Source organism: Nycticebus coucang, chromosome 3, assembly GCF_027406575.1.
Source record: "Nycticebus coucang isolate mNycCou1 chromosome 3, mNycCou1.pri, whole genome shotgun sequence".
Taxonomy (NCBI): domain Eukaryota; kingdom Metazoa; phylum Chordata; class Mammalia; order Primates; family Lorisidae; genus Nycticebus; species Nycticebus coucang.
This window is the reverse complement of record NC_069782.1, coordinates 12,019,155-12,038,765: the sequence shown is the minus strand read 5'-3', so window position 1 is coordinate 12,038,765 and position 19,611 is coordinate 12,019,155. Positions and strand designations below refer to the sequence as shown.

The window sequence follows — 19,611 nt, the reverse complement described above, 5'->3', positions numbered from 1 at the left end:
ACAGTCATCTAACCGAAGATATTCTGTTTTCTGGGAAATCAAAGACACTAGGACTCAAGGTGTTTGGACTAAGGGCATCTGGAAGCAGAACCCTCCGAGGGCAAACCATAAGTTCCTGATGTTGGACCTGCCCTGCTTCCTTTCCTTCCTGAATTGTGTGAATTTTGTCCTTCCTCCCATCTGAACTGTCCAAGTTCCCTTCCAATGGATCTTTTTTTTTGGTATGTCAGACAGACTCTGTTTCTATTGCTGGCAACCAAAAGAATTTCAACTGATTCAAGCATACTGGAATTGCACTGGATATAATTAGCATGGCAGAATTTCAACTAGAAAGTTCGGGGTGTAAAGGTTAAATGGATTACTGAACAACTCAACCAATTAGTCCTTAAACACTCAATGCCCAAGTGAAATCTATGAAAGAATGTGAATTATCCGGGGCGGCGCCTGTGGCTCAGTGAGTAGGGCGCCGGCCCCATATGCCGAGGGTGGCGGGTTCAAACCCAGCCCCGGCCAAACTGCAACAAAAAAAAAAAAAAAAAAAAAAGCCGGGCGTTGTGGCAGGTGCCTGTAGTCCCAGCTGCTCGGGAGGCTGAGGCAAGAGAATCGCGGAAGCCCAAGAGTTAGAGGTTGCTGTGAGCCGTGTGACGCCACGGCACTCTACCCGAGGGCGGTACAGTGAGACTCTGTCTCTACAAAAAAAAAAAAAAAAAAAGAATGTGAATTATCCAAGAGTTGATAAAGAATTGACAAAGAAGTGACATGTTGGTCATGTTGTTCAGGCCATCAGGCCATGGCTCTATCTTCAGAAAGAAACAGAAGAATCACTTGAGGGCTATAAGGACATATAGGCTGACAGAGAGTTAGAGGGACTGGGAAAAGCCTTCTGTAGGGTTGTACACACAGAAGGACTTATTAGGTCCTGACTGCACTTTATTTTTTTATTTTTTGAGACAGAGTCTCATTTTATCGCCCTTGGTAGAGTACCATGGCATCATAGCTCACAGTAACCTCAAACTCTTGGGCTCAATCCTCTTGCCTCAGCCTCCTAAGTAGCAGGGACTACAGGTGCCCACCACAACACTGGCTATTTTTTTAAGAGATGGGGTCTTGCTCTTGCTCAGGCTGGTCTTGAACCTGTGAGCTCAGGCAATCCACTTGCCTTGGCCTCCCAGACCTGACAGTACTTTATGAGTGACTTAGGAGAGTTTCAGGGATTACTTTGCACATTCTTGTCCTTTGTTTCTGCTCTGGACTCCAGCTGTGACACTCAATGCTCCATAACATGGTAAATCAGAGAATTAATGCCCACAGAGACAAGCCCTCAGGAAAGGGAAATGGTGGTTAAATCCTTCCATCTCTCCTCACTGGAGAGGAAGATTCTGAGGACATTCCTTGAAGGCTGCTCAGAAGGTCCTGGCAGACTCAATTGCCCACATGGCGACCCAGTCAAGAACATGTCCAGGAGCAGTGTCACAGAGAAGACCGTTCTGGAAGTTTTACAGGAGTCTAGAAGGAAGGCCCACTGGATAGGAATGTTTGCCACCCGCCGTCTCTCTTTGTCCCTCTGTTTCTCATTAACTGTCATGCCTGCACATAGGCCATTCTGATCCTGGTCAGACTCATGTGCCATGTGCCAATCCTGGTCCCTGGCAACTACCTAGGGACCATGCCTATGCTTAGCCCAAGCCAGGTGTGCGCAAGGTTTTCCCATGGGCCCAGGGAGTGCGGGATGTGAGGGAAGTGACTGGCTGGGAGAGGCACAGCCCAGTGAGCAAACAGGAGCAATGGAGGACTTGTCTGGAGATCCCAGAAGAAGGTTCAAGAGGAAGGGAAGTCAGGTGCCCAGAGCCCAGGTGAGCCCATCAATCAGCACAATGCAGTCTCAGAGAGCCAGCCAGTATTTATTGAACCAAAGACTATAGAACACAAGATGGGGAGAGCCAGACGGATCTGAGATACCTTCTCCAGCATCCCCTTCCCTGACTGATGAGGAAACTGAGGCTCAGAGAGGCTTTGGCTCTTGACCCCAGGCTGCTTAATCTCCTCAACATGCCACAGCTTCCTCAACCTCTGCCTGGCCCCTGGTTTCACTTTTTTCTCCCCAAATCAACCAGTTTCCAACATAGCATTTGGAATTTCATTGGAACTTCATTAATTTCTCCATGTATCCTGGTCCTAAGGAGGGCCAGCCACTTGTTAAGTCCTCTACCACCACCATCATCCTCACTATCAGCATTATCACCATCCAGAAGCCACTGACAAATACACCCAATGAAAGATAAGGGTTAGCTGATACTGGAAAGATAGGACTAGAGGCGATCACTAGGGAAAGATTCATTCATTCATTCTTCTTTTTTTTTTTTTTTTTGAGACAGTCTTGCTCTGTCACTCCAGCTAGAGTGCCATAATGTCATTATAGCTCACAGCAACCTCAAACTTCTGGGCTCAAGCAATCCTTCTGCCTCAGCCTCCAGAGCACTTCCGCCCATAGGTGCACACCACCAGGCCCAGCTAATTCTTTCCTTCTTTCTCTTTTTCTCTTCCTTTCTTTCTTCCTTCCTTTCTCCCTTCCCTTCCCTCCTTTTTCTTTTCTTTCTTTCAAGACAGAGTCTCACTTTGTCACCCTCAGTAGAGTGACAAAGCTATGACATGGCTCACAGCAACCTCAAACTCTTGGGTTCAAGCGATTCTCTTGCCAATGTAGCTGAGACTACAGGTGCCTGCCACAACGCAAAGCTATTTGTTTCTTTCTTTCTCTTTGTTTAGCAGGCCCAGGCCAGGTTCAAACCCACCAGCCCCGGAGCATGTGGCTGGCATCCTAACCACTGAGCTACGGGCACCCAGCCTCTTTCTTTTCTCTCTTTTGTCTCTTTCCTTCCTTCCTTCCTTCTTTCTTTCCTCTCCTTCTCTCCCTCCCTCCCTCCCTTCCTTCTTTCCTTTCTTCCTTTCCCATTCTCTCTCTCTCTGATTATAGAAATGAGATCTCGCTCCGGTCTCAAACCCCTAAGCTTAAGCAATCCTCCTGCCTTGGCCTCCCAGAGTGCTAGTGTTTCCAGGCCTGGCAGGAAAACTCATTCTTACTGGGACATCAAACCTCAGAGAAGGTTGTTAGTGGAGCGGCTGTTTCTTCTTATTCAGACAGTTCTTGGCCTTCTCCCATTTTCAATTCTTTTGTTTTTCTGATTTTCTCATTGCTTGTTCCTTCGCACCTCCCTCTATTCACCCCACAATGTATTCTTTAGTCCAAAATGGACTTCTTCTTCCCCTTCCCAGCACTCCTGGGCTCCCCTGCCCCTTATTCTGGACTCTGGTGTTCCACTTCCTTTTTGACCCAGTTGCCATCTGCATTAACACTTTCCTTGCAGTGCTCAGCTACAGAAATGCCAAACCCCTTAACATCCAGTTGCCATCTCACCCTCTTTTTCCTTTTAATAAAGTGTCTCCATTTTGTCCATGCCTTTGTCCACCCCCCACCCCCACCTCTGCACTGCCCTGGAGAGTCACTGGGCCAGGCCCAGCTGCAGACTCTCGTATCTCTGGGCGAGCTGCTCCAGCTCCTTCTCCAGTGTCTGTGCCTCCTGCCTCAGCTCTGCAGCCAACTCTGCCTTTGCTCCCTCATGCAAGTGCTTTGACTTTTGCACAAGGCTGGCCACATCCATCGCAAGAAAGACAACTGCAGCTGCTGTGCCCAGGATCCGGGCATTTTTGGTCACTGCTAGAGGGGTGCCTTCAAAAGCTTTCTGCACCTGCTTACTGCCTCGGGCTGAGATCTTCCCAGTGGTCATGAGACGCTTGGCGGTGGCTGCTAAGCGTGGGCTGTCTTTGGCTAACTTGATGGCACGGACATTCTTCCCAATGACTTTCTGGGCTTTGGAACATTTGCTTATTAGGGAAGCAACGTTGGGTATATTCTGACCCACAGCCTCCTTCCCCACATCTGCTATGTTGACATCGGTTGCCAACAGCTGGCTGGCTTTGACTTTTGCAGACACTATGCTTGAGAATTCCACAACGCTGGTGGAAACACTGGTTATGGCAGCCGCTGTTCCCAGCCCTATCCCAGTTGCCGAGAGCACCAGACTGACCCCTGCTGTCAGAGGTGCCAGAGACAGGCCAAGGATGGTCAGGATGCCAGAGACAGCCCCAGTGGAGCTGGCCACCACCTCAGAGATGGTGCAGTCCCTGTGAACCTTGTCAACCTCATCTGCAAGAGCGTACAGCTTTTGTATGCGCTCCTCAAGCTCCATTTTCATCTGGGGAAACTCATTCAAAAGCGACTCTATACCCAGCTGGTCTTCTTGGGGCATCTCTTTGTCCTCCATGGACATATAAGTTGCAAGCTCCTTCAGAGCTTCACGGAGTTCATTCACCTCATCCCTGGAACAATAATGGTCAAGTGATTAACAAAGGCAGTTTGCTTATCTATCAGATGGGCTCCAGAAGATCTATCCTGTGTAAATCACAGAGCTTTTACCATCAATTAAATGGAAACCAATTTTACAAATGTAAATAAGTTTTCTTTCAACATTTAACACATTTTGCACATCATGGATGCTTTGTGTGACTCATTCAATACAAGAATAAATAAGTAAAAGTCATTACCAAATGCTCTTCAGTGGTAGGTATTTGGTAAAGGTGCCTTCTCACTCAAGGGCAGGGCAACACCATCGCTACCCAAGTATTTGTACAGAGGAAACTCCACAGAGAACAAAGAGGTGTGGATTACAGAGATAAAAAAAGCTTTTATTCAGAGAATTTTAGTATAGCGAAGAATTTTTTTTTTTTTTTTGTAGAGACAGAGTCTCACTTTATCGCTCTCGGTAGAGTGCCATGGCATCACACAGCTCACAGCAATCTCCAACTCTTGGGCTGAAGCGATTCTCTTGCCTCAGCCTCCCGAGTAGCTGGGACTACAGGCACCTGCCACAACGCCCAGCCATTTTTTGGTTTGCACTTCAGCCGGGGCCGGGTTTGAACCTGCCACCCTCGGTATGTGGGGCCGGCGCCTTACCGACTGAGCCACAGGCGCCACCCTATAGTGAAGAATTTGCTGGCAAGTGATCTCTAGGTCCCTGGAATATTCCACCTGGTAGGAAAGTCTTGGTTTGTTGGCAGCTTTGGCCATAGGACAGTTTGACAATATGATGTATCATGGTGACTTTGGGCCACATGGCATCATTTCTGAGGAACTGGGGACTAAAGGCACTGGACCGCCAAGAAGGACTGTTATGAGGGCTGTATGTGATCAACAGCCCAAATGAATAGCCCGGCATTGTGGTGGGCGCCTATAGTCCCAGCTACTTGGGAGGCTGGGGCAAGAGGATCACTTGAACCCAAGAGTTTGAGGTTGCTGTGAGCTATAGCACTGTAGCATGGGTGACAACGTAAGACTCGGTCTCAAAAAAGAAAAGATCATCTTTATGAATTGCTACACCTGATAAGACCTGAATTTCGACAAGATGATGGAGTGTTTCTTTCTACCATGGGAAAATTGTCTCTTCAGAACCCCTTGAGTTGTACAAAATTGGCAGCCCTCTATCCTGAATTTGGAAGTTGTCACTAAGCCACACTGCTTGCCTATTGTTCAGGGACTACTCTTAAAGAACAGAAGTGGGTCCCAAGTGGTAGCCAAGAACTCCCCAGCTCCCAGGCATAGACAGGCCTGTAGCTGTCCATGCCTATCAGATCAGGAAGGGAAGAGATATCCTCCTCTCACCCACGTGTCCTCTGCAAAGCCATGACCTCTGTATGTCTGTGCCCTTGGCAGCCACTGGTCACACCCTAGCCCTAGCTCTGTTGCCCCAGCTTTCCTGGTGTTTCTCCGGCCCCCTGACAATCTCATCTCCCCTCAATCTGAGGTCATTCACTGCCAGTGAGTCAAATGAAACAAACATTCTTCATGGATTGTCAAGGAAGTGGATGTCCTCAGCCCCAGCCACAGGAGGCTGCCTGGAGAAGTTGTCCCAGCCAGGAGGAAACCAGCCCAGCAAGGCAATCTGGACAGCATTTCTGAACCACTCCGCAGAGGTAACCCCATGGAAGTTACCTGGACAAATCAGCCTCGGTCACAAGTTTCTCCCACTCTTCATCTTCAGACAGCAGGCGGTGCAGATCCTCTAGGTTCTCTTTGTTCTGGAGATACTCCATGATAGCCTCTATAAAGTTTTCTCTGTCTGGTTGAAAAGTAAAAAATACAAAGTTGGAGGAAAGTGGGGTAGGGTGTAAGTGGCACTGGATTTAAGCTGGTCACGTGTGAATCTTCCTGAGGAGCTGTCACATGGGGAACTTCTGAATAGATTCACCTGTGCTATTTAGACTGAATGGTGTTTCCCCAAGATTCATACATTGAAGCCCTAGCCCATAGTGACTGTATTTGAAATTAGGCTTTTAAGGAAGTAATTAAAATAATCTGATAGAATGGGATTTTTCCGATAGAACCCCTATTTTAAGAAGGGGAAGAGACACACAACCTCCTAATCAATACCCCTTCCTCAGGATGGCTGCCTCTGGCATCTCTGGCACTGTGGTTCTTTTTTTTATTGTTGAGAATTATTTGAGGGTACAAAGAACCAGGTTACATTGATTGCATTTGTTAGGTAAAGTCCCTCATCTCTGGCACTGCTGAACAGCAAAAGGGTCATTGTTCCCTTTAAGCAGGAGTGTTCAAGTCCTCTATGTTGTTGTCAATAAAGAACAGCAGTTTGAACTGGTGCTGACCAGTAGTAAGCAGGAAGAAGCAACAGGTGCTCCAGATGAGACAGAATCAGTGAAAGAACTCAAAAACATGAAAAATCAGAAAGGACACCAAAAGAAAACAATAACTCCATACCAATGGAAACCAACCCAAATGAGGATATTGAAGTGACTGATAAAGAATTTTGAACACAGATTATAAGGAAGCTCAAGGAAATAGAAGAGAAAATAGAAACCCAACCCAAACCACACACACACAAAAAATGCAGGAAATGAATGAAAAATTCACTAAAGCGGGTGGTGCCTGTGGCTCAAAGGGGTAGGGTGCTGGCCCTATATGCCGGAGGTGGTGGGTTCAAACCCAGCCCCAGCCAAAAACCACAAAGAAAAAAAAAATTTACTAAAGATATACAGAACATAGTGGGAAACCTTATAAATAAGCTAGGTCAGGTAGAAGAAAGAACCTCAGAGCTAAAAGACAGCACCTTTGAATTAAACAGGTCAGTCCAAGAAAAAGAACAGTTTGGGCCACCTATACGAATCCTATTTTGAGAACCATTGCACTAGCCCCTTTGCATTGTTCCAAAAGTAGAATCAAACAGATACCACCCCTTTTGACTTGTTTTGGCCAATAGAATGTGGCATCAATGATGTATGTGGCTCACCCAAGCCTAGGCCTTGTGCTGCTGCCATTCTTGCCCTCTTGGGACACTGCTGCAACCTTGCGAAGAAGCCAAGGCCCACCTCCCCGAGGACAAATGAGACCATGTGGAGAGGCCCAAACTTGCAAGAAGCAGCTCCAGTCACCACCTGCAGGTGAGGCCACCTTAGGCGGGTCAGCCACATGAATAATCCTAGGCCAGACCAGCAGAGCCCAACCCAAAATGCTGACCCACAGAATTATAAGCACATAAAATAGTGGTCATTTTAGCCACTATTAAATACAGTAACTGATGTTGTATGTATGCTTTGGAAAAGAACTGGGAGATACACAATAGTTAGCAATAGTCATTTCAAAGGAATAAAGTTTGTTTTCTTTTGCTTAAAAAAAAAAGGAAAAAGAACAGAGAAATAAGAAGAATGAACAAAATCTGTAAGAAATATGAGATTATGTAAAGAGGCCTAACTTAAGAATCATAGGCGGGCAGCACCTGTGGCTCAGTCGGTAAGGTGCTGGCCCCATATACCGAGGGTGGCGGGTTCAAACCCGACCCCGGCCAAACTGCAACCAAAAAATAGCCGGGCGTTGTGGTGGGCACCTGTAGTCCCAGCTACTCGGGAGGCTGAGGCAAGAGAATCGCTTAAGCCCAGGAGTTGGAGGTTGCTGTGAGCTGTGTGAGGCCATGGCACTCTACCGAGGGCCATAAAGTGAGACTCTGTCTCTACAAAAAAAAAAAAAAAAAGAATCATAGGCATCCCTTCTTCCTGAGGGTGAAGAAGAAAATACACAAGGGCTGGAAAACCCATCTGAGGGAATACTTGAAGAAAATTTCCCAGGTCTTGGTAGAAATCTGGACAGCCAAGTACTTAAAGTTCAATGGACTCCTGGGAGATTCATCCCCAAGAGGGAATCATTATGACACATAGTCAACAGGCTCACCAAAGTTAACACAAATGAGGAGCTCCTATGAACTGTAAGGCAAAAGCATCAGGTAACTTTCAAAGAAAACCCATCAGACTAACAGCAGACTTCTCAACTGAGACCTCACAAGCCAGAAAGGACTGGATTTCCATTCTCAGTCTTCTCAAACAGAAAAATGGCCAGCCTACAATTGTGTATCATGCAAAACTAAATTTCTTATATAAGGGAGAAATAAAGACTTTCTCAACAAACATTGAGGAAATTTGTCAAGACCAGATCTGCACTGCAGGAAATACTCAGATCTGCACTGTGTACTGATCAGCACAATAGACAGCCACCAGTGTAAAATTATACAAGTGCTAAAGTTCAGAGCCCAGATATCACAATGGCTTAACAGGTAAAGCAAAGCATTAAAGTTCTACTTAACAGGATGAACAGAAATCTACCCCACTTGTCAATTCTTTCAATAAATATGAATGGGTTAAACTCTGCTCTCAAAAGATGTAGGCTGGCTGAATGGAAAAAATATATAAGCCAACTATGTGCTACCTCTAGGAAATGCATCTAATATGTGAGAATTCATTCAGACTCAAAGTGAAGGGATAGAAAACAATATTCCATGTGAATGTGAATGCAAATCAAAAGAAAGCTGGTGTAGCCAGTCTCAGATAACATAGACTACAATGCAACAAAATTAAAAAAAAGACAAAGATGGTCATTATATAATGGTAAAGGGAATAATTCAAAAAGAACATCTAACAATTCTAAATATTTATGAACCTAACACAGGTGCATCCAGATTGATAAATAAAAGCCTACTAGAACTAAACAAGTTACAAACAGCAACATCATAATAACTAGGGCTTCAACACCCCACTGACAGAACTGGACACATTCTCCAAATAGGAAATAAAGAAATATAGCACTTAAATGAGACTGTAGAGAAAATGCCTAACAGACATTTATAGAACATTCTACTAAAAAAAACTTCTGAATATATGTTCTGCTCATCAGTACACAGAACATTCTCAAAGACTGATCACATCTTAGGCCACAAAAAATTTCTCAGCGAATTCAACAAAATAGAAATTATACCATGTATCTTCTCAGATCACAATGGAATAAAATTAGAAATCAACTCCAACAGAAATGCTCAATTCTACACAAAGTCATGGAAATTTACAGAATCTACTGATAAACAACTATTGGGTCAAGGAGGAAATTAAGGTAGAAATCATAAGGTTTTTCAAAATAAATCATGAAAGGCACAGAAGTTATTAAAATCTCTGGGATTCAGCAAAAGCAGTCCTAAGAGGAAAATTGATAGCTTTAAATGCCTACGTCAAAAACAAAAAACAAACAAACAAACCCCAGAAAGATCACCCATCAACAATCTAATGAATCATCTCAAGGAAATAGAAAAGAAAGAGCAAACCAGGGTGGTGCCTTTTGCTCACAGGGGTAGGGCACCAGCCCCATATGCCGGAGGTGGCAGGTTCAGGCCCAGCCCTGGACAAAAACCACAAAAAAAAAAAAAAAAGAAAGAGCAAACCAATCCCAAACCTAGAGGAAGAAAAGAAATGAGTAAGGTCAGAGGAGAACTAAATGAATGCAATAACAAAAGAATTACAAAGAAAATTAATGAAACAGAAAGTTGGTTCTTAGAAAAGATAACAAAATTGACAGACCTTTTGCTAGATTAACCAAAAACAGAAAAGAACCTTAATAAGCTCAATCAGAAATGAAAACGGAGATATTTCAACTGATACCGCAGAAATACAAAACATCATTTTTGACTACTATAAAAACGTCTATGCACATAAGCTGGAAAATACTGAGGAAATGAACAAATTCTCAGAGACATATAACCTCCCCAGGCTTGATTAGAAAGAAATAGAACTCCTAAAGAGACTGATATCAAGTAATGAAATTGAAACAGCAATAAAACCTTCCAACGCTTTCCGTGCTGCACAGGGAGGGCCCATACAGCGTTGCTCTGGATTCCCACCGTAACTTAAAGAGAAATTTTCACAATGTCCGGAGCCCTTGATGTCCTGCAAATGAAGGAGGAGGATGTCCTCAAATTCCTTGCAGCAGGAACCCACTTAAGTGGCAGATAAAAAAGGTTAAAAAAACACTGCTATACACCAACAACAGTCAAGCTGAGAATCAAATTAAAGACTCAACCGGGAGGCTGATGCAGATGGATTGCTTGAGCTCAGGAGTCTGAGACCAGCCTGAGCCAGAGTGAGACCCTCTCTCTAAAAATAGCCAGGTGTTGTGGCAAGTGCCTGTAGTCCCAGCTACTTGGGAGGCTGAGGCAAGAGAATCACCTGAGCCCAAAAGTTTGAGTTTGCTGTGTGAGTGGGCTCTAAACCAAACTCCACCCATCCTAATCAACTCTAAGTTCATTCCCTATGGCCTGTTTTCTCAGGACTACTTTCTTTTTCTCACTGAATTGCCTTGAGAACAAAGCCACGTCTTCTCAGGAGCCACCCTGAGATAGGATGGGGTGGGAAGGGGAATTGGAAGTTTTGTTTCGTTTTGTTTTAATTTCAGAATATTATGGGGATACAAAGCGTATAGATCAGTGGTTCTCAACCTTCCTTATTGCCGCGTTGTTACAAATGGAAAGAAGGGGTCACGACTCACAGGTTGAGAACCGCTGATATAGATGTTTGGGTTACATTAATTGTTTTTGTGCGGTTTGAGTCAAAGTGATAATTGTGCCCATCACCTGGATAGTGGGCTTTGTACCTGCCAGGTGGGATTTTACCCCTCCCCTCCAGACCCTTCTTGCTTGCTTTCTGTTGAGGTTTTTTTTTTCCTTTTTCCTTTACTAAGAGGAGGAGGGAAAGTAGGGCTTGGATGGAGGGTACCTACCGCACTAGTTCTACATATTTATTGATGGAAGCCGGGTGTCTCTGCAGGGTGTTAAAGCAAAATTAAAATAGAGACCAGGCCTGAAAAATTCCTGGCCAAAGAAAACCAACTAGACTTTAAGATCAGCTTTAACCTCGCTTAAACCGCAAACATATGTGAAACATAACTTGGGCCATTTGTGATGAATGCTTGTGTTAGGAACAAAACTTAACACCAGCCTGTCCTAGGCTGCCAACTATCATGTGGCTATGTGACCAGGAACTTTCCAGCAAGGTGAACCAAAAAAGGCAATTCTATACCTGCAATCAATCAAATAATGTCCTTATTCCATCCTTGCCCTCTAAATACCTGCCTTTAATGCCCTGTCATTGTTATACCAAATATTTTTTCTTGGTCTACTGTTTCCCATTTCATGAATTGCTTCTTATTCAAGTAAAAATTTTAACATTTCACTACTTGGGAGGCTGAGGCAAGAGAATCGCCTAAGCCCAGGAGCTGGAGGTTGCTGTGAGCTGTGACACTATAGCACTCTACAGAGGGCTGAGACTCTGTCTCTTAAAAAAATAATAAAAAAAAAACTTTAACATTTTATTATCCCTTAGATTTTTCTTTTAGAAGGGGTATTTGAGAGCATTAGAATCAGTCCCTGCCTGAGGCAGTCAGACCTGGTGAGCAGGTGCTTATGGCTGTCAGCACAGCAGGGGCCGTAACACAGCTGCGGGGTTCCCAGTGGAGGGGAGAACGGACACTAGACCTCCTGTGTGGCAGGCCACGTACACAGGTTATATTTGATAACAACACAGAGAATATTAGTCCCATGTCATTGGTGAGGAGAGGAGCTCCAGGTAACACAGATAGGACCTGGCAAAGGCCTGGGGTCCAATTCAGGGGGACACTTTGAGTGACTCTTCCCTCTGAGTCACTCAGAGCAGTTGCGCTGGCCGCAGGGCAAGAGCAGGAGGGACCTGTTGCTGTGGGTAACGCCGCCGCCGCAGGGTCAGCTGGGAGCAGCTCAGTCAGGGCGGTGAAAGGTCAAGGTTGCTGTTCCGCCTACTCTCCCCTCAAGTCCCTCACCTTTTGTCCCTTTCTGTCCTCCCCCACTGCCTTCTCCAGCTGTCCTCCACTTCTGAAAGGAAGTCCCTGAGAACAGGGCCAGGACAGTGATGACCCTCAGACCCCTGGGTGGGGAGACTAATCACTCATCAACCTCCCTCGTGGTTCTTGATTCCTCTGCCAGTTAACTCAGCCTGGGAGGTGCGACCCTCTGTTCCAGGGCCCAGGTAGGAGCCAGCCAGAGAAGAGGAAGCGTGACTACCTGGGCAGGCCATGGTGCCAGAAGTGCTGTCTCTGAGAGTTGTCCTTACAGCTCCCCAGTCTGTGCCCAGGCTGGAAGGTTCTGCTTCATCCTTGGGGAAGAGAAAACAAATTTTAGGAGGGAATGTGAGCCAGCTGTGGCAAGAGCAAAGGGCAAAGGGCCAGGTCTTCAGCAATTCCCTCTGGGGCGGCAGCAAACGCCAAAACGGACTTAACCCAAAGTGCTTCTGTCTTCCGGCTCTGCCAGCTGCTATTTAAAGACAGTTACCTCACTGCAGCTTCCTCTGCCCCCACCCAAGGTAGTCTTCTCATCCTGTTGGGGTATGAAGGGACACCCATCAGATAATTATAGAAACGGCAGAATCTATGCACAGAAAAAACCCAGCAGGGAATGTTCCGGCCGTTACCTGGGGCTGGGAGCATTGGTGTTCACTAATCAATATTACCCAACATTTATTGAGTGTCCATGATGTACAGTGCTCCTTACATGCACCTCAGTAAATAATCACACACACTCCGTGAGATAGATATAATTGTGGCTCCATTTCTTTCCCTTTTTTTTTTTTTTTTGAGGCAGAGCCTCAAGCTGTCATTAGAGTGCAGTAGCATCGCAGCTCACAGCAACTTCCAACTCCTGGGCTTAAGCGATTCTCTTGCCTCAGCCTCCCAAGTCGCTGGGACGGCGCCCACCACAATGCCCGGCTATTTTTTGGTTGTAGCTGTCATTGTTATTTGGCAGGCCCGGGCTGGATTCAAACCTGCCAGCTCTGGTGTTTGTGGCTGGCGTGGCTGAGCTACAGGTGCCGAGCATGTGGCTCCATTTCTAAGTAGAGGAAACCAAGAAAGTAGGTAACTTGCCTGTATTTTCACAATAGTGCTTGAGTGAGGACTCAATCCCAGTCTTTCTGATTTAAATCCTGTTTTCAATGGGATTACTCTTACTCCCTTAAATACACAGAAATATTTATTCATGTATATACGTTTATCGTAAATGACTCTTCTCATTTCAAAACCATGTCTTGCAGGCTGTGCCCAGGTCTCTGCCGTGGTGGGTTCACCTGAGCTGTGCTGGACAGCCTTTCATCTCACCACAGCCCGGACCCTGCCAGAGGGCCCAGCCCTTGCTGTGGCCCTGGAGCTGCCCAGCCTCTCTGTTCTGCTCCACTAGCCGCCGGGCCTTAGATCGTTTCCCCTTCTCAGAACTCCTCCTCTTCCTCATTTTCTCTTCCTCTCTCCCTCTTCCCCTTCTTCTCCTTCTTCCTCTTCCCCTTCCTCTTCTTCTTCCTCTTCCTCTCCTTTTTTTCCTCTTCTCCTTCCCCTTCATAAAACAGTCTTTCTCTGTTGCCCGGGCTGAAGTACAGTGGCAGAATCACAGCTCACTGAAACTTCAAACTCCTGGGCTTAAGTGATCCTCCCTGCTCAGTCTACTGAGTAACTGGGACTACAGGTGTGCACCACCACACCCAGATAGTTTTTAAATTTTTTTGTAGAGACAGAGTCTTACTTTATGGCCCTCGGTAGAGTGCCGTGGCCTCACACAGCTCACAGCAACCTCCAACTCCTGGGCTTAAGCGATTCTCTTGCCTCAGCCTCCCGAGTAGCTGGGACTACAGGCGCCCGCCACAACGCCCGGCTATTTTTTGGTTGCAGTTTGGCCGGGGCTGGGTTCAAACCCGCCACCCTCGGCATATGGGGCCGGTGCCCTACCGACTGAGCCACGGGCACCGCCCAGTTTTTAAATTTTTATTTTGGCATAAAGAGGGTCTCACTATGTTGCCCAAGCTTATCTTGAACTCTTGGCCTCACTGGGTTCCAGGCACTACCTCAAGGTCTCCCCACTGCCCCCGCAGCCTCCCTCACGCCCCAGAGCTTTCCCTCTATTTCCCAGGGTAAGAGTAATACTGTCCTTAGAGGCCCAGCTCCAAAGCTACCTGTCCCTGCTGGCTTCCCAGTCCCTGCCTGCGACTCATGACCTTCCCGCTGTGGTGCTGTGTTGCGGTTCTCTAGGCTCCTGCCTCCCCTGTATTTGCAGCAACCTGCTGGGCCCTGGGGTCTTGGTTCCCCCCACCCTCTCTGGCACAACCTGGCTGGAGTCCAGGGGAGGCATTACTTAGACCTAAAAGCAACTAGCCTCCAACAGCACAGCGCAGCCTCAACTTCACCTGCCGCTGAGTAACCGCATTCGCTTTGTCCTTTCAGCTCTGAGGGTGAGCTTCCACCCTATTCCTCCTCCTTACCTCACCCACCATGGCAGTTACTATTCTGTCCCCTTCCAAGACAGGCCACTGGGCTGTCTCCTCAAAAATCCCTGGGCAGCTGGCTCGGCGCCCATAGCACAGTGGTTACAGCCCCAGCCACATACACCGAGGGTGGCAGGTTTGAACCCAGCCTAGGCCACCTAAACAACAATGACAACTGCAACAAAAAAATAGCCGGGCGTTGTGGCCGGCGCCTATAATCCCAGCTACTTAGGAGGCTAAGGCAAGAGGGTTGCTTGAGCCCAAGCATTTGAGATTGCTGTGAGTTGTGACCCCATGGCACTCTGCTGAGGGCAACATAGTGAGACTCTGTCTCAAAAAAAAAAGATCCTGGGCAGCCTGGGTTTAAAAGGAGTCATCAGACCAAAACGATCCCTCCACAACAGTGCCTGGCCCCAGTATGCACTAGATAATGGAAAGCGATATCCTGAGAATGGTATTTACACATTCTCAGTGACCTTTAAAACTTCATAACCACAATGGCAAGTGGTCTGGGGTCCCCTATGTTCAAGCTTTCTTCTTCCTTTGGGGATAAAGGTGAGAGGTTCTGGCATAAAACCCGGCTGAGGGTCTGCAAGAAAGGACAGGAGCCCAGACCAGGCACAAGGAAAGACTTTAATGAGGGGAGAGGGAGAACGGAGACTGAGCAGGTGTAAGCTCAGCTCCCACACAGCCATAGAAGACTGTTATTACCTTATAAGTATAGCTGGAAAGGGGCCTTGAGCCCAGAGCACCCGCCCAGGCTCTTTTCTAGTGCCAGTCAGAATTGTGGACACATCTTTAGGGTTAGAATTATGGACCAGGATATGGGTAGGATGTTTCCAGGAACTCTGGTCTTGAGGTACTCCAGGAAATCTGGAGGGGGGGACTGCTGGTTTCTGACCTGATTTTCTAAAATGGCTGCACTGTCAGGATTATGAGAATTCCTTTCCCACACTCCTTATATCTCAAAAGAAACCCTTGCCCCTATCAGGCCTCCCTCAGCAGCAGCACCCTAGGGCCAGCCTCAGTGTGGCCAGGCCACAAGGATAATTGGCTGGGCTCTCAGTCACCTTCCCTCCTCCACCTCTTTTTGTTCCCCCAAATTTCCCAAAGGGATGGGAGCCCCCAACATCTACCTTCCTTCTGGGGTCACCTGGGCATGTCTCAGGCAGTTGGGATCTGAGCTGAGCCCAGGAGCTTTGTGAACCTGTCTTTGTGAACCTCCCTTCCCTCTCTTCTGATCAGGGGCCCAGGAGGGAGAGGTCAAACACAAACCTGGCAGCAAATCCAGGCTCTGCCACTGCTTAACCTTGGGCCTCTATGAGCTCATCTATGAAATGGGGACAAAAATCCCTTTCTTACAGAGCTGTTGTGAGGAGGTGGGGGGAGGTCAGATCATCCCCAACTTACGAAGGAGTCCTCTCTTGGCCGAATAAGAACACGATCCAGCTCTTCTTAGTTGTATGGATCCAGCTGCCAGCTGTGCTCCTTTGTAATAACTGGGCGTATCTCTGGGCTCCTGGGTACACTTAGGAACCTGAAAAGGAAACTGAAAGTCACAACCACTACGCAGCTCAAGATCAAACAGACCAACCAAACATGCTGCTTCCTGGCAACACCCTTAATCCAGTCCCACCCTCCCTGCTGACCCATCTAGAGGAGCGGCCCCAAACCTGACATGTAGGTGCCATCAGCATTAGCCCAGGCTTCGAGGCATACCAGATGCTTACTGCATACTTACCACATTGCCATTGTTGAAGGCCACACTCATGTGGCTTCTACACATTTCCTCCCACAGGTTCTTCTGTCCTGAGCACCTGCTTCCACCATTGGGAAAAATCACGTTCATTCTTTAAAGCCCAAATCTGGCATTGCCTCCTCTGAGAAGGCCCCCAGCATCGACCCTGGCAGGGTCCACTGCCCCCTTTTCCACTCCCATGGCCTGGGGCGAGGGGCCTAAGTCTGCTGCCAGTGCCCTGGCTAGTAGGTCATGCAGCTGGTCTACGGTTGGCCTTTTCTGCTTTGCCCCAGGGAGAAGCCCCAGGGCTGGACCACAGAGAGAGGCCAACCTGACCCTTCCATTGGGGCCAATTTCCTCTTGCACAAATGAATGTCCATGGGTGTTATGGCCACCCTACCTCTTCTGTACTTGGCCACACACATGAGATTTTTAGGGAGGAACAGAAGCATGATTACCCAGGAGCCACATGCTACACTTTGCAATGCATTTACTTCTCCATGGGGTTGGAGTTTTATAATCACCCCCTGCGTGGCCCAGGATTATGATCTGATTCTGCAGATGAGGAAACTGAGGCAGGGGCGCTCACCCAGTGGCTCAGGGGAGGAGACAAGACTCAGAGTTTAACCTTTTGACATTTGACACTTGGGACAACTCCTTCTTGTTTAAAGTTATTTTTTATCATTTTTATTCTGTAACCTCTGTTAATGGGAACAACTCCAAACTTAGTAGAAATAATTTAGGGCGGCGCCTGTGGCTCAGTCGGTAAGGCGCGGGCCCCATATACTGAGGGTGGCGGGTTCAAACCCGGCCCCGGCTGAACTGCAACCAAAAAATAGCCGGGCGTTGTGGCGGGCACCTGTAGTCCCAGCTACTCGGGAGGCTGAGGCAGGAGAATCATCTAAGCCTAGGAGTTGGAGGTTGCTGTGAAGTGTGTGAGGCCATGACACTCTACCGAGGGCCATAAAGTGAAACTCTGTCTCTACAAAAAAAAAAAAAAGAAAGAAATAATTTAAAGAGGTTTATTCTGAGCCGAATATATGTGACCACCGGCCCAAATTATGTGGCCTCAAGAGGTCCTGAGAAAATATGCCTGGGCAGCTGGGTTACAGCTGGTTTTATATGTTCATGGAGACAGGAATTACATGTAAAATCGTAACTCAAGACACAGGAGATGCTCATTGGTTTGGCCCAAAAGGCAGGACATCTTTTTTTTCCCTTTTTTTTGCAGGTTGAACCCGCCACCCTCGGTATATAAGGCCCAGCGCCCTACCCACTGAGCCACAGGCACTGCCCAAGGCAGGACATCCTGAAGGGATGCTTACAGGTTATGGGTGGGTTTGAAGCCAGAAAAGCAGCCTACGAAATGGAGTCTGAGAAGCTAAGCTGAAACAGTACAGCGGGCCTCATCTGCTTAGCCACATTCTTTCCCCACAAATGTTCTATGATTAGCTAAGGTTTCACCAAGGTAAAGAGGATACTTATCTCAAAAGGCTTGAGTGGCGGTAGTCACACAGGGATGATAAGTATTGTTACTTTGATGTTGTTCTCTTTGATGATTCCGTTAAAGCAGTGGTTCTCAACCTTCCTAATGCTGCAGCCTTTTCATACAGTTCCTGTGTTAAAGGTTACTTTTAAATATTGGAGTAAAAGTTACTTTTACAACTATATTATTAAAGGGAAACTTACTTTTATGCTGTTTAAGTATTGTTACATTGTTAGGATAAAGATTACTTTGATGTTGCTTTCTGTCAGATAACGTTTTCTCCATTTGTTTCCTTGTATTTCATTAGAAAAATGTTTAGAATTGTAACTAAGGCAGAAAAGTCTTTGAGGGATGCTGTTCTCCAGAACTGCTGGCCTTCTGACAATAAAGTTTATTGAACTTAATCCCTGCCTCTGCATTTGGCTGACAGTGACAGGTGGCCAGAACCTTTTCATCCAATAACATTTCCAAATCCTTAGATTTGTGATACATGTAAGCCATAGGGCACACACTGCCACACACCAACTCAAGTGATCGCAGGCAAATTGATAGCCAGCAGGTGATTTAAATTTTGCCCTAAATGGCCTTAGGTCCTATTAATAATTTGGTATCTTACTGTTTGAAGTGTCTATAACCTCCCCTCCCTTTGCTTAGCCAGAAACTCTATTTAGTTTTCCTAGAGTACCCTTTCCTTGGCCAAGAAGGGGTCTGTTCAGCAGTAGGGGGGCTGTGTGCTTAGGTTTTTTTTTTTTTTTGGCCAGGGCTGGGTGTGAACCTGCCCCGTCCGGCATATGAGGCTGGTGCCCAACCCCTTTGAGCCACAGGCGCCGCTCGCTTAGGGTTTTATTTTAGTTTACATCTCCCCTTCTCCTGATTTTTCTTCCCTTTACCAGCATAACTATTCAGCTTGACAGGACAAAACCACAGTGAGATGCAGAGCCCAAGTAATAAGGGCTGTGGACGCTGTAAGGCAGCTTCCCTGATAAGAACGCAGAATGAACATTGGCAGCGTGAAAATTGTCTGTATTAAAATGGAATCACCTACATCAAAACCAAACCAAATGGAGCCAGGAGGTCAAGAAGGGTGCTCTCTCATGCAGATTTCCCTGATAACAGGAACTATTAAAAGAGTCCGGGCGGCGCCTGTGGCTCAGTGAGCAGGGCACTGGCCCCATATGCCGAGGGTGGTGGGTTCAAACCCAGCCCCGGCCAAACTGCAACAACAAAAAAATAGCCGGGCGTTGTGGCGGGCGCCTGTAGTCCCAGCTGCTAGGGAGGCTGAGGCAAGAGAATCACATAAGCCCAAGAGCTGGAGGTTGCTGTGAGCTGTGTGAGGCCACGGCACTCTACCGAGGGCCATAAAGTGAGACTCTGTCTCTACAAAAAAAAAAGAGTCCACCGAACCACAACCTTGCACAAAGAAAGACTCACAAGTTTGACAAAGCCATATTTATAAGGACATTTGCCCAGCAACTGCCTATTTGTTCTTGGGCTAATGCCACAGCTATTGTTAATTTTTGTAACCAAGGGTCATAAGTTCATAACAACTTATGTAATCCTCCTCATTTTGCCTTTAATAACCTCTGCTTTCCTTTACCTCCCGGAGTGCACCCATGTCCCCTACCCCGGGGTACCACGGCATGTGTGTTCCTGGATTTGCAAATCCTTCTGTTCA

The 19,611-nt window shown here is 46.9% G+C and overlaps 1 protein-coding gene across 4 annotated transcripts; it reads right to left on the bottom strand.

Annotated features, from left to right (window-relative positions):
- Nucleotides 1–1,887: 1,887 nt before the first annotated feature.
- On the bottom strand, nucleotides 1,888–16,469 carry LOC128582157 (apolipoprotein L2-like). Of its 4 annotated transcripts, XM_053585785.1 has the most exons (6): nucleotides 16,123–16,301; nucleotides 15,988–16,042; nucleotides 12,741–12,785; nucleotides 12,474–12,564; nucleotides 6,047–6,173; nucleotides 1,888–4,377 (listed from the first exon to the last, which is right to left on the bottom strand). In XM_053585785.1, the coding sequence occupies exons 4-6, from the start codon at nucleotides 12,484–12,486 to the stop codon at nucleotides 3,501–3,503; spliced, it is 1,017 nt and encodes a 338-aa protein (XP_053441760.1). In that variant the 5' UTR covers nucleotides 12,487–12,564; nucleotides 12,741–12,785; nucleotides 15,988–16,042; nucleotides 16,123–16,301; the 3' UTR covers nucleotides 1,888–3,500. The 4 variants fall into 4 exon arrangements, with proteins under 4 accessions (XP_053441760.1, XP_053441757.1, XP_053441759.1 ...); XM_053585782.1 differs by lacking the exons at nucleotides 12,741–12,785; nucleotides 15,988–16,042 and adding an exon at nucleotides 16,454–16,469 and having other exon boundaries at nucleotides 16,123–16,249; XM_053585784.1 differs by lacking the exon at nucleotides 15,988–16,042.
- Nucleotides 16,470–19,611: the final 3,142 nt, after the last annotated feature.